The sequence below is a fragment of the Symphalangus syndactylus genome, chromosome 3, assembly GCF_028878055.3.
Source record: "Symphalangus syndactylus isolate Jambi chromosome 3, NHGRI_mSymSyn1-v2.1_pri, whole genome shotgun sequence".
Taxonomy (NCBI): Eukaryota; Metazoa; Chordata; class Mammalia; order Primates; family Hylobatidae; genus Symphalangus; species Symphalangus syndactylus.
Window position 1 is genome coordinate 56,534,863 of NC_072425.2, and position 12,873 is coordinate 56,547,735.

The 12,873-nt window shown below is 50.3% G+C and overlaps 1 protein-coding gene and 1 pseudogene across 1 annotated transcript in view; both read right to left on the reverse strand.

Annotated features, from left to right (window-relative positions):
* Window positions 1-340: 340 nt before the first annotated feature.
* LOC129479248 (small ribosomal subunit protein eS10-like) lies at window positions 341-893 on the reverse strand (annotated as a pseudogene).
* A 7,349-nt stretch (window positions 894-8,242) lies between these two features.
* LOC129479247 (double homeobox protein 4-like protein 2) overlaps window positions 8,243-12,873 on the reverse strand; it is a 33,072-nt gene continuing 28,441 nt past the window's right edge. Inside the window, exons 4-5 of the mRNA XM_055272053.2 lie at window positions 9,622-9,702; window positions 8,243-9,382 (exon numbers count right to left, since the gene is read on the reverse strand). Of these exons, the coding sequence (XP_055128028.1) occupies window positions 8,738-9,382; window positions 9,622-9,702 (726 nt within the window). The 3' untranslated portion in view covers window positions 8,243-8,737. The remainder of the gene's footprint in view (window positions 9,383-9,621; window positions 9,703-12,873) is intronic.

The window sequence follows — 12,873 nt, forward strand, 5'->3', positions numbered from 1 at the left end:
CTTTTTTTTTTTTTTTTTTTTTTTTTTTTTTTTTTTTTTTTTTGAGACGGAGTCTCGCTCTGTCACCCAGGCTGGAGTGCAGTGGTGTAATCTCGGCTCGCTGCAACCTCTGCCTCCCGGGTTCAAGTGATGCTCCTGCCTCAGCCTCCTGAGTAGCTGGGATTACAGGCACACACCAACACACCCAGCTAATTTTTGTATTTTTAGTAGAGACGGGGGTTTCACCATGTTGGCCAGGCTGGTCTCGAACTCCTGACCTCATGATCTGCCCGCCTCGGCCTCCCAAAGTGCTGGGATTACAGGTTTTTTTTTTTTAAGGATTTTTGGCTGTAAGTTTATTCAATGCAAAAGAATCCTCTCCAATTTTACTGAGATGGCTGACTACATCCACGACCAAATCCGCCTCTAAACTGGAATTTGGTTGCTGACCCAGCCCCAGCCTCGGCTTTCTTGTCGGCACCAGGTGGCACAGCACTCCGTCTGTAGGTATCTCTGTCAGCTTCTCCTCTTGTGAGTCTCGTAGGTTGCTCACCCTCCAGACCTTTAGGCCGAGGCCTGCCAGTCTCTGGATGGCTACGGCGTAGGGTGGCAGGCACAATCTCCGGGGGCAGTTGAAGGTAATCACGGAGATACTGGATACCCTCATTGGTAAGGTACCAGTAGAAATGTCTCCAGGCAAACTGTTCCTTCACGTAGCCTCAGGCCTTGAGAGACTGCATGGCCTTCATGACATGAAGGTTGGGCACATTCTTGTCTGCCAGTTCCGGGTGCTTAGGCATGTGGACATCCTTCTTGGCCGCCATGACTCCCTCCTTAAAAAGGAGTTCATAAATGGCAATCTGTTTCTTCTTAGGCATCAACATCTCTGCGGCTGCAGGGTCCGGGGCTGGGGCTGGAAAAGGGGATTACAGGTTTGAGCCAACGTGCCTGGCCCCAAATTCATTCTCAAGTAAAATCGGGGGTAGGGGCTGGGTCATCCAATGCCGTGCAATGAACTCTGCTCTGTTGAGACTCACTACAGAGGTCGGGCGTGGTGGCTCACATCTGTAATCCCAGCACTTTGGGAGGCCGAGGCAGGCGGGTCACCTGAGGTCAGGAGTTTGAGACCAGCCTGACCAATATGATGAAACCCCATCTCTACTAAAAATACAAAAATTAGCCGGGCGTGGTGGCATGCGCCTTTAATGCCAGCTACTCAGGAAACTGACACAGGAGAATTGCTTGAACCTGGGAGGCAGAGGTTGCCGTGAGATGAGATTATGCCATTGCACTCCAGCCTAGGCAACAAGAGAGAAACTCTGTCTCAAAAAAAAAGACTCACTACAGCAAAAATGGCATCCTTTTCAAGTCTTCAAAATGCTCCTGCCACACTTCCAGGGCCTCCCAAGGTACTCTGGGTGGGGCAGCGGCAAGGATGCTCTGAGGCAAAGGGTGGAGCTCCCAGCACTCTGACCACCCACCCCAGGTTTCCCTCCCCCAAATCTCAGTGAATGAGAAAAGATGCCATTGCAATCTCATGGGTGTTTGCCTTGACCTTACTGGAAAAGAAGGGAAGACAATGAGGGAGAAAGAGAAAAAGGAAATACACCAGGCATGGTGGCTCATGCCTGTAGTCCCAGCTACTCAGGAGGCTGAGGCAGGAGGGTTGCTTGACCCCAGGGGTTTGAGACTAGCCTGGACAACTAAGCAACACCTTATCTCTAAAAAAATTTTTTTAAGGATTTTTTTTTTTAAAGATGGACTTTTGCTCTTATTCCCCAGGCTGGAGTGCAGTGGCACGATCTTGGCTCATTGCAACCTCTGCCACTTGGGTTCAAGGGATTCTCCTGCCTCAGCCTCCCAAGTAGTTGGGATTACAGATGCCTGCCACCACGCCTGGCTAATTTTTTTGTATTTTTAGTAGAGACGAAGTTTCACTATATTGGCCAGGCTCGTCTAGAACTCCTGACCTCAGGCGATCCGCCCACCTCAGCCTTCCATGGTGCTGGGATTACAGGCGTAAGCCACTGCGCCTGGCCTGAACTGGCTTTCTCCACCTATGGCATAAAATCACAGGTGTCTACATTCACATTTCAAATACTCCACTTAGTCAGCTTTGAGGTAGGCAGGGATTGCTAGCTATATATCAGAGCATCCTCCCTGGCAGACGAGAGATGCAAACCAGGCCTTCAGATGGAATGGCAGGGTTCTTTGTGGCCCCCCAGCTGTCTGCTGTTTGTACTGTACACCCCAGAGAACTCACAAGCCCCACACTGAGTTTCTTGGGGGCAGTTTTCACCACCTTTCATGTTCCCATTCTCCAAATCTCGCTGGGAACCTAATGCTGGGAACCTAATGGTAGGTTTGGGCATAGACATTCCACTACCTCCTGCCTCCATGAATCATCTCTTTCACCCCCACCTTCCTGGAAGGGGGCGGCCTGCAAGGAAGGATAGAGCTACAAAGATGCATAGATAAGGGAGACTTCCCAGAAGTGAGACATTTCTTGGGGTAGGAAGGGGAAGGCAGGGTCCCCTTTGTCTTGCCGCTTGGCTGGTGTTTTGATCTGGTCCCACCAAACCCAGAGATATTATTTCTTAGCTTGTCCCCATCTCTCCCTTGCCCCTACCCCTTGTACAATTGGAGTTTTCTCTTTATTTATTTTATTTATTTTTTTTGAGATGGAGTCTGGCTCTGTCACCCAGGCTGGAGTGCAGTGGCGCAATCTCGACTCACTGCAAGCTCCGCCTCCCAGGTTCACGCCATTCTCCTGCCTCAGCCTCCTAAGTAGTTGGGACTACAGGCGCTTGCCAAACGCCCGGCTAATTTTTTGTATTTTTAGTAGAGACAGGGTTTCACCGTGTTAGCCAGGATAGTCTTGATCTCTTGACCTCTTGATCCGCCTGCCTCGGCCTCCCAAAGTGCTGGGATTACAGGCGTGAGCCACCGCGCCCGGCCCTTTCTCTTTATTTTTGTTGAGACAGGATCTCACTCTGTTGCCCAGCCTGGAGTGCAATGGCAGATCATGGCTCACTGCAGCCTCCACCTCCTGGGTTCAAGCAATCCTCTCACTTCAGCAGCTCGAGTAGCTGGGACCACAGGCATGCACCACTACACCCAGCTAATTTTAAAAAGTATTGTAGAGACGAGGTCCAACTGTTGCCCAGGCTGGTCTCAAACTCCTAGGCTCAAGTGATCCACCTGCCTCAGCCTCCCAAAGCGCTGGGATTACAGGCATGAGCCACCAAGCCTGGCCAGTTAAAGGTTCTCAACAGATCTCAGCTCAGACAGGTGGGTTCTGCTCCTGGGTCTTTCTGACTTTCCAACACACGCCAGATCAAACCAGGACCAAGAGCAGTTCAGAAGCTTCAGGGGATTTAGCAGAAAGGTGATTATGTGTCTCTACAGGCATTTATAATTTATCTGGAGAGATCTGATGAAACAAGAATAAAGAAAGTTGAGTTTGGCTAATTGTCTGCTCAGATTCTTCCGTTGTAAAATAGGGGATTTAATTAGCTTGATTATTCCCAGATGTTGAAAACAAGATTCTATGCCATTAAATATTATTTAAGACACTGTTTGAAATGGTTGCATAATAGTTCATGTTAGGCCGGGCACAGTGGCTCACACCTGTAATCGCAGCACTTTGGGAGGCCGAGGTGGGTGGATCATCTGAGATCAGGAGTTCAAGACCAGACTGGCCAACATGGTGAAACCCCGTCTCTACTAAAAATACAAAACTTAGCCAGGTATGGTCGCAGGCATCTGTAATCTGAGCTACTCAGGAGGCTGAGGCAGGAGAATTGTTTGAACCTGGGAGGTGGAGGTCACAATGAGCAGAGATCGTGCCATTGCACTCCAGCCTGGGTGACAAGAGAAAAACTCCATCTCAAAAAAAAAAAAAAAGTTTATGTTATAGAAGATCGACATAACCATTTTGCTTTCATTAAACTTTACATGTTGTTTCTAATTTTTACTATTATATACAATGTTCTTATGTATATCCTTAAATATTTGACCATGTAGGACTAATATTAACATTTTAAAAATACAATATGATAGGTATATGATGATTCTTCACTATTTTATTTTATTTTAATTTTTTGAGATGGAGTCTCAGTCTGTTGCCCAGGCTGGAGTGCAACGGTGCAATCTCGGCTCACTGAAACCTCCACCTCCCAGGTTCAAGTCATTCTCCTGCTTCAGCCTTCCAAGTAGCTGGGACTACAGGCATGCGCCACCATGCCTGGCTAATTTTTGTATTTTTAGGAGAGATGGGGGTTTACCATGTTGGCCAGGCTGGTCTGGAACTCCCGACCTCGTGTGATCCACTCACCTCAGCCTCCCAAAGTGTTGGGATTACAGGCGTGAGCTACCACACCTGGCTTCTTCACTATTTTAAATTGTGTTCCCTTTAAAATTTAGAATAACTTTTTTTAGGAGCCTGGGTCTCTCTGTGTTGTCCAGGCTGGGGTGCAGTGGTTATTAACAGGTGCCAGCATAGTCGCCTCAAACTCCTCGGCTCAAATGGGAACCTCAGCCTCCTGAGTAGTTGGGACTCCAGGTGCCTCCTGAGTAGCTGGGACTCCAGGTGAGTACCACTGTGCCCAGATTTAGTATGTTTCTTTTTTTTATCTTGAGATGGAGTTTCGCTTTTGTTGCCCAGGCTGGAGTGCAATGGCGCCATCTCAGCTCACCACAACCTCCATCTCCCGGGTTCAAGTGATTCTCCCGCCTCAGCTTCCGAGTAGCTGGGATTACAGGCATGCACCACCCTGCTCAGCTAATTGTGTATTTTTAGTAGAGACAGGTTTTCTCCATGTTGGTTAGTCTGGTCTCGAACTCCCGACCTCAGATGATCCTGACCTCAGGTGTTCTGCCCGCCTCGGCCTCCTGAAGTACTGGGATCACAGGCGTGAGCCACTGCGCCCGGCCTAGCATGATTCTTTCAATGTTTCTTGCCCATTTATAGATATGCTTTCTTTTTGAGTGGTGCTATTTATGGTTCAAAAGACAAAATTACAACAAATTTAGTTGACTTTTATTTGAAATTCATAAATTGGGGCAGCCTCCATTCTACGAAATAGAATGAGAGATCCCACTGGGCAATGGAAGAACAGTGGGTTTTGTAAGGTGAGAACAGGGAAACAGAACAATAGAAAAAAAAAAAAAGCTGATTTGTTAACATCAGGTTACTTCCGGTTACTTTTTTGTAAGAGCTACAGCAGAGGAATCTTCCTTATTAAGCTAACTCAGAAAGACTGGAAATCTCTTGTTTTCAGAAAAAACAATTGGTCTTTTGGATATCTATTTGCTCGCATAGATCAGTTTCAGCCTAAAGTTTCAGTTCGATTATCTGGCAGTTAGCATGAGTTACTTCATATCAGTTTTGTTTGGTCTTCTGGGATCCAGTTCAGGAGCTCAGTCTAAAACAATAGTTTCTCAGGATTTTTGTTTAACACTCATTATCTTAGCCGGGCATGGTGGCTCATGCCTGTAATCCCAGCACTTTGGGAGGCTGAGGCAGGTGGATCACCTGAGGTCAGGAGTTCAAGACCAGCCTGGCCAAGATAGTGAAACCCTGTCTCTACTAAAAATACAAAAATTAGCCAGGCGTGGTAGCACACACCTGTAATCCCAGCTACTCAGGAGGCTGAGGTAGGAGAATCACTTGACCCTGGGAGGTAGAGGTTGCAGTGAGCCACAGTCGTGCCATTGCACTCCAGCCTGGGCAATAAGAGTGAAACTCCGTCTCAGAAAGAAAAAAAAAAGTCATTATCTGAACTTACTAATTTATCTGCCATTGTAAATGTTCTAATTTTTTTCCAGCTTGTCATTTGCCTTTCAAGTTCTGTGTGTCCCATCTTCCATTAACAGCAGAGTTGGCTCTTTTCTATTGTTTTTCTTATTTTTATGCTTTTTTCTTTTTATGTATTTCTTTATGCTTTTATTACCCCCTAACTGAGCTGGTCACTCACAGGCCATCTTGTAGTTCAGAAACCAGGCTCCATGAGAGAAGAAAGTTGGCCCAGGTCCCTATGTCAAGAAAGTGTGGAAGCCAGAATTGAAACCCAGGCCTGTGGAGGGAACAGCCTGCAAGGGCCCTTCTCAGATCAGACGCCATCTCGGTTCAGAAAGAGCCTAGGAAGTGAAGGGGAGGTTTCAGGGGGCTGCGCAAGTTCCCAAGGGCGATGGAAGAGCAAGCTGACTGCTGCCCACTCCCACTGCCAGGCAGCTCTGCTCTCATGCCTTCTTGTGGCACTAGCAATGAGACGTCCGGAACCTCTCATCACTCAACAGATTCCTGAAAGTGATCACAGTACACTGGACTGTGGGACTCTGCCTTCCACGATCTCACAGTCTGGTGGGAAATCCTATAGCCCCCTTCAGCTTAGACTGTCATTTTAGGAAGCTAAGTGGGCATAGGTGTGCAGAAGCCGCAGCTCCAAAGATGTCTACTGATGAACACATGAGCCCTTCGGCATCAGAGCCTGCAGCTCTGATGTAAGCCCGGTGTTGGACTTCAGGCTGTGTGGCCAGAGCCTGACAGCCAGGAGCCCCACCCCACAGACCAATCCCTGCATCAGACAAATGGGGAGGACAGATGGATTACATGCGCAATTACATGTCAGTTACATGCTCAATCCCCGAATGTGTCAGCTCTTTCCTAACTTCCCAGGTTGATAAGGTAACCTGGGGATAAAACATGGGAGTATGGTGGCTCATGTCTGAAATCCCTGCACTTTGGGTGGCCGAGGTGGTTGGATCACGAGGTCAGGAATTTGAGACCAGCCTGGCCAAGATGGTGAAACCCATCTATACTAAAAATACAAAAATTAGCCAGGCGTGGTGGCGTGTGCCTGTAATCCCAGCTACTCAGGAGGCTGAGGCAGAAGAATCGCTTAAACCCAGGAGGCGGAGGTTGCAGTGAGCCGAGATCATGCCACTGCACTCCAGCCTGGGCGACAGAGAGAGACTTGTCTCAAAAAACAAAACAAAACAAAACAAAAACAGGCCGGGCGCAGTGGCTCACACTTGTAATCCCAGCACTCTGGGAGGCCGAGGCAGGTGGATCACCTGAGGTCAGAAGTTTGAGCCTAGCCTGGCCAACATGGTGAAACCCTGTCTCTACTAAAAATACAAAAATTAGCCAGGTGTGGTGGCACACACCAATAATAATCCCAGCTACTCAGGAGGCTGAGGCAGGAGAATTGCTTGAACCTGGGAGGCGGAGGTTGCAGTGAGCTGAGATCGTGCCATTGCATTCCAGCCTGGGCTACAAGAGCAAGACTTCATCTAAAAAAAAAAAAAAAAACAGAAAACAAAACAAAACAAAAACATGGTAGTGACAAGCATTTCTGTGGACAAGCAGCACTGGGCTTGGCTTCTGGTTTTAGACTATGTCAGGCCACTCGTCTCCCTAATTTCATCTCTGACTTACACCAGATCCTTATTCAGTAACCCCAAAGGTGTGGTCTCCTGAAAAATGAGAGGGGTCTTTATTTCCTGGACCATGAGGGAGCACTGTCCGCCCTCCCTGTTAGGTGAATCACCCCTGTGCTGGTGTTCTCCCCTTCCTCCATCCCCCTTCTCTCTTTCCATCTCCCTCTCTCTCAGCATGACCGGACAAATGTTGCACGGGGCAGAAACACTATATGCTAGACCCTGTGAACCCTTAGACAGAAGAAATGTATTTCTTTCTACTCAGACCCACTCTTTTTTTTTTTTTTGAGACGGAGTCTTGCTCTGTCGCCCAGGCTGGAATGCAGTGGCGCAATCTCGGCTCACTGCAAGCTCCGCCTCCCGGGTTCATGCCATTCTCCTGCCTCAGTCTCTCCGAGTAGCTGGGACTACAGGCGCCCGCCACCACGCCCGGCTAATTTTTTGTATTTTTAGTAGAGACAGGGTTTCACAGTGGCCTCGATCTCCTGACCTCATGATCCGCCCGCCTCGGCCTCCCAAAGTGCTGGGATTAGAAGCGTGAGCCACCGCGCCGGGCCTACTCAGACCCACCCTTAAATTTTACTGTGGAGATTACTGTTAGGCCCCAAAAGGTGAGTGGCAGGGAGGGGACTGTTTCAGGAAACTGCCCAGCGGCAGGGACAGGCTCAACTTCCAGAAAGAACTCCATTTGGGTGGACGCAGGGAAAAGAAGGTTGGTTAAACCTGGAGAAGCCAGCATGGATCAGGGAGCAGCATAAACGCCAGGCCGGGGGAAGTCACCACGAGGCAGAGAAGAGGGATCATCCGCGGGACACAGAAATGGCAAGTAGAAATCATTGCTCTTTACCGATTACAAAATAATACATTTCTACAAAGTTGTCCTCATCCTGCCGTGCCCCTTCTCTCTAGTGGACTTTGTACATTGTAAGTGCTCCATGTTTACACAGTTAAATGGAAGGACAGACGAGTTGATAAGGTCAATCCTTTCTTATCCCATCTAAGGAAAACCCCTAGGTCCCATGCACCCCGAGGCCCTTCCACCCTAACAACTTCATTTCCCTGAAAAGCATGTCTGGAAGCCTTTCTATGACAAAGTTATATAAATCGTGATATTCCTCTTCAATTTTCATAATGTGAACTCTCACGATGAGCCCTAGGTTAGTTCATCTGTCTCCCATCGCCCGACACTCAGAGGTCATTTCCACGGGTTTGCTGTGCAGCTCCCAGAGGTGCAGACCCCGCAGCGGCCGCTGGGGCGGGGATGCTGGGGCCTCCCGCACGGGTTGGGTTCAGGAGGAAGAGAATGAACCTGTTCCTAGCGCTCAGCGGGACCCTGCGACGGCTGTAGCTGTGGCTGCGGCCAGGAAAGAGGCCGAGACGCGGGATGGGGCCAGAGCTGCTGGGGCGGGGACGGAGAGGGCTCCTCCCAGATCCCCGCGCACCCAGGCGCCTCCCCTGGCTCCCAGCCCCACCTCGGCTGCTGCTCCGCGGCGGGAAGGCGCGGCCCCGGCTCCCGCAGGGGCGAGGCCCCGTGCGCGAAGAGCAGGCGGGGTGCCCCGGGACGAACTTGCCCAGCACTGTCAGCTTCCAGCTGTGGGAAGGGCTGGTGGCAAGTGGGACCTGGAAGCAGTGCTGAGCCCGAGGGCGGAGAGCAAGGGACATCTGCGTAAGGCTGGCCCGGCGCGCTGGCTGCCATCTCCAGGTCAGCGGGGGCCACATTTTCGCCCGGGACACCAATGTGCCCCCAGAGGAAAGCATGGCTCGAAGCGACCTCCGATTCCCAAAAGAAGCTGCCCACGTTGCTCGGGACCCCTGGGAAGCCCTGCTGGCAGAAGTAGTCGGGGGCCAGCATCCCGGACTGACCGGGGCCTGGGATTGGGGCCTGCGCCCAGGCTGCCTCCACCCTGGGCCTCCTCTGGCTTCTCTTCTGTACACGAGCTCTCCGGTTCTGAAACCAAACCTGGGAGGGCACGAAGGAGAGACGGAGATGGGGAGGGAAGGAGAGAGAGGGAAAAAAGGCATTTCTAATCAAGCCCGTTCCCATAATTATCACCAAGTAGCAGGTGGCCAGGGTTAAACACCTACCAAATAAAACACCTCCTGGAGCTTAGAGCAGGAGCAAACTCCTTGGCTAGGCTGATTCAAACCGTTCCCTGTGTGGCCCACTTTCCTTCCAGCCAACTCTCCCCATAGCCCTACCTTGCGGCCGCACTGCTGTCCTCCGCCCCAGCCTTTCTGAGTGTCCTGTGTGCCGACATCTTCCTCGAACCGCTTCTCTACCTGCCAAATGCAGTTTATCCTTTGCTATCCCTGTCCTCTCTCAAAAACACCTCTTCTGTTCTATCAGACAGATTTTGTTTTTTGTTTTTTGTTTTTTGTTTTTTTTTTGAGACGGAGTCTTGCTCTGTCGCCCAGGCTGGAGTGCAGTGGCGCAGTCTCCGCTCACTGCAAGCTCCGCCCCCCAGGTTCACGCCATTCTCCTGCCTCAGCCTCCCGAGTAGCTGGGACTACAGGCGCCCGCCACCACGCCTGGCTAATTTTTTGTATTTTTAGTAGAGACAGGGTTTCACTGTGGTCTCGATCTCCTGACCTCGTGATCCGCCCGCCTCGACCTCCCAAAGTGCTGGGATTACAAGCGTGAGCCACCGCACCCAGCCGTTTTTTGTTTTTAAAGCCGTGAGGATCTTTTCCTTCTTAAAACATTGTTGGCCGGGCGGGGTGGCTCACGCCTGTAATCCCAGCACTTCGGGAGGCCGACGCGGGTAGATCACGAGGTCAGGAGATGGGAGACCATCCTGGCTAACATGGTGAAACCCCGTCTCTACTAAAAAATACAAAAAATTAGCCGGGCGTGGTGGCACGGGCTTGTAGTCCCCGCTACTCGGGAGGCTGAGGCAGGAGAATGGCGTGAACCCGGGAGGCGGAGCTTGCAGTGAGCCAAGATTGCGCCACTGCACTCCAGCCTGGGCAACACAGCGAGACTCTGTCTCAAAAAAAAAAAAAAAGAAAAAGAAAAAAAAACATTGTTATTCATCATTTCATCATGTAACTGCCCCCTCTTTAAACATATACATTCATTATTATCAAATGCGCATTCAAAACATACCGTGTGCCTGCCCAGCCCCGGGAAGAGGGCGAGGGCCTGACTATACAAATGGACCACTCAGGCCAGGCCACCTGCAACACCAGAACCCGGGCCCATGCCTCTGCAGCCTCCGCACGGAACTGCTCTCCCCTGCTTTTTACATACACACCCTCTTCGCTTCCTTCCAACCAACCCAGAACCAACCAAGGAAAGCCAAATGTGCTGCCCTACCCAATCCCATAGAACGCCCCCATCTAGTCGGCCACCCCAGCTCCTCCAGGCCCACAGCCTCCCTCAGAGCCTTCCTGGGGCTTCCCTTGTCCCACGATGAAGCTTCCTGCTCCTAGACCTTCTGGGAATCTCTGCAAACGCCAGCAGTGGCTGACTCCCTCGCAGTAGCAAGATCTGAATGAACAGCTTTTGCAGCCCTACAGGGTGGCTCATGCCTGTAATCCCAGCACTTTGGGAGGCCTAGGCAGGTGGGTCATTTGAGGTCAGGAGTTCAAGACCAGCCCCGCCAACATGGCAATAAACCTATCTCTACTGAAAATACAAAAATTAGCTGGGCATGGTGATGGGTGCCTGTAATCCCAGCTACTCGGGAGACTAAGGCAGGAGAATCGCTTGAGCCTGGGAGGCTGAGGTTGCAGTGAGCAAAGATTGCTCCACTGCACTTCAGCCTGGGCCACAGAGCAAGACCCTGTCTCAAAAAACAAAACAAAAACAGCTTTTGCCTGTTCTCATGGGGGTGGTCTTATGTCCACAATGGCAATGCATAAAATAGACACCCATCTGAGGAAATGCCTCTTGCCACCACAAATATCTTAGTTCAGTTTCTTTTCTTTCTTTCTTTTCTTTTTTTTTTTCTGAGACATTGGTTGTCTTGCTCTATTGCCCTGGAGTGCAGTGGCACCATCTCAGCTCACTGCAACCTCGACTCCCGGATTCAAGAGATTCTCCTGCCTCAGCCTTCCAAGTAGCTGGGATTACAGGCATGTACCACCATGCGAGGCTAATTTTTGTATTTTTAGTAGAGATAAGGTTTCACCATGTTGGCCAGGCTGGTCTTGAACTCCTAACCTCAGGTGATTTGCCCGCCTGGGCCTCCCAAAGTGCTGGGATTACAGGCATGAACCACTGCGCCCAGCTTTAGTTCAGTTTCAATCTCTGTGGGTTCTTTCTTTGACTCCACCTCAGGCAAATATATCCTGTGTGCAAAACACACCCCTCCTTTTCCCAAACACAGTCAGTCCCTTCTCCTCCTGAATTTTGGGGCAGGGCATCAATATCACTCAAAAAGCTGAGTCATGAGTCCTGGGAGGGCTCAGCCAGGCCCCCAGGAACACAAGGGCAGCCTCTTCCCTGTCCCAGCCTCCCGGCAGCTCTGAAGGCCTCAGACTCAGCAGTGCAGTGACAACACAAACAACTCACCTGCTGATTACAAGACAAAGACCCAATTCTCAGCCTGGCATTCCGGTAACCTCTGGACACACCCAGCCCCAGCCAGCCCAGCTGCTGGCCGCTCACCAAACCCAGCCTGCCTTCCTCCCTCAGGGCCTTTGTTTTAGGAACTTTTAAGGATTTGGAAAGAAAGAAAATTTTTTACTTAATTTTTTTTTTTTTTTTTTTTTTTTTTTTGACACGGAGTCTTGCTCTTGTTGCCCAGGCTGAAGTGCAATGGTGCGATCTCGGCTCACCACAACCTCTGCCTCTCGGATTCAAGTGATTCTCCTGCCTTAGCCTCCTGAGTAGCTGGGATTACAGGCGCCCGCCACCATGCTCAGCTAATTTTTTTTATTTTTTAGTAAAGATGGGGTTTCACCATGTTGGCCAGGCTGGTCTCGAACTCCTGACCTCAGGTGATCCACCCACCTTGGCCTCCCAAAGTGCTGGGATTACAGGCATGAGCCACCGTGCCTGGCTATTTAAATTTTTTAAAAGGGGCCTCTGCAAGCACAGAGCTGTCTTCCTATGCAGCAAACTCTGCCAGACCCTCTGGGTCAAATTACCTGTGTCTCCCAAGTGCCCCCTGAAGGGACATGCAGTATCACATCTAAGCTGCAGAATTTTGGGGTTTCCCATTTCAGTTCCAAGAAATACGAGCGAGAGCCAGCCATAACCCAAACCATTTACTGAACTTTTGAAGCCAGTTGTTTTGTCTGTAAAGTGGTCATGAAATTGTACCTACCTAGTAGGGGTGTTTGGGCTTCCAGGACACAAGGAGTGGAAAGTCTGTGGGTGCTGTAATAAAGATCTAGTGGGCTGCTGACTCCCTCCCCAACAGTTGCATTTTCCTAAGGCCAGCAGATAAGGCTGTCATCCTCTTTGTTTCCAACCCTTAGGGCTAGCTCAACTTTTCTGTCTCC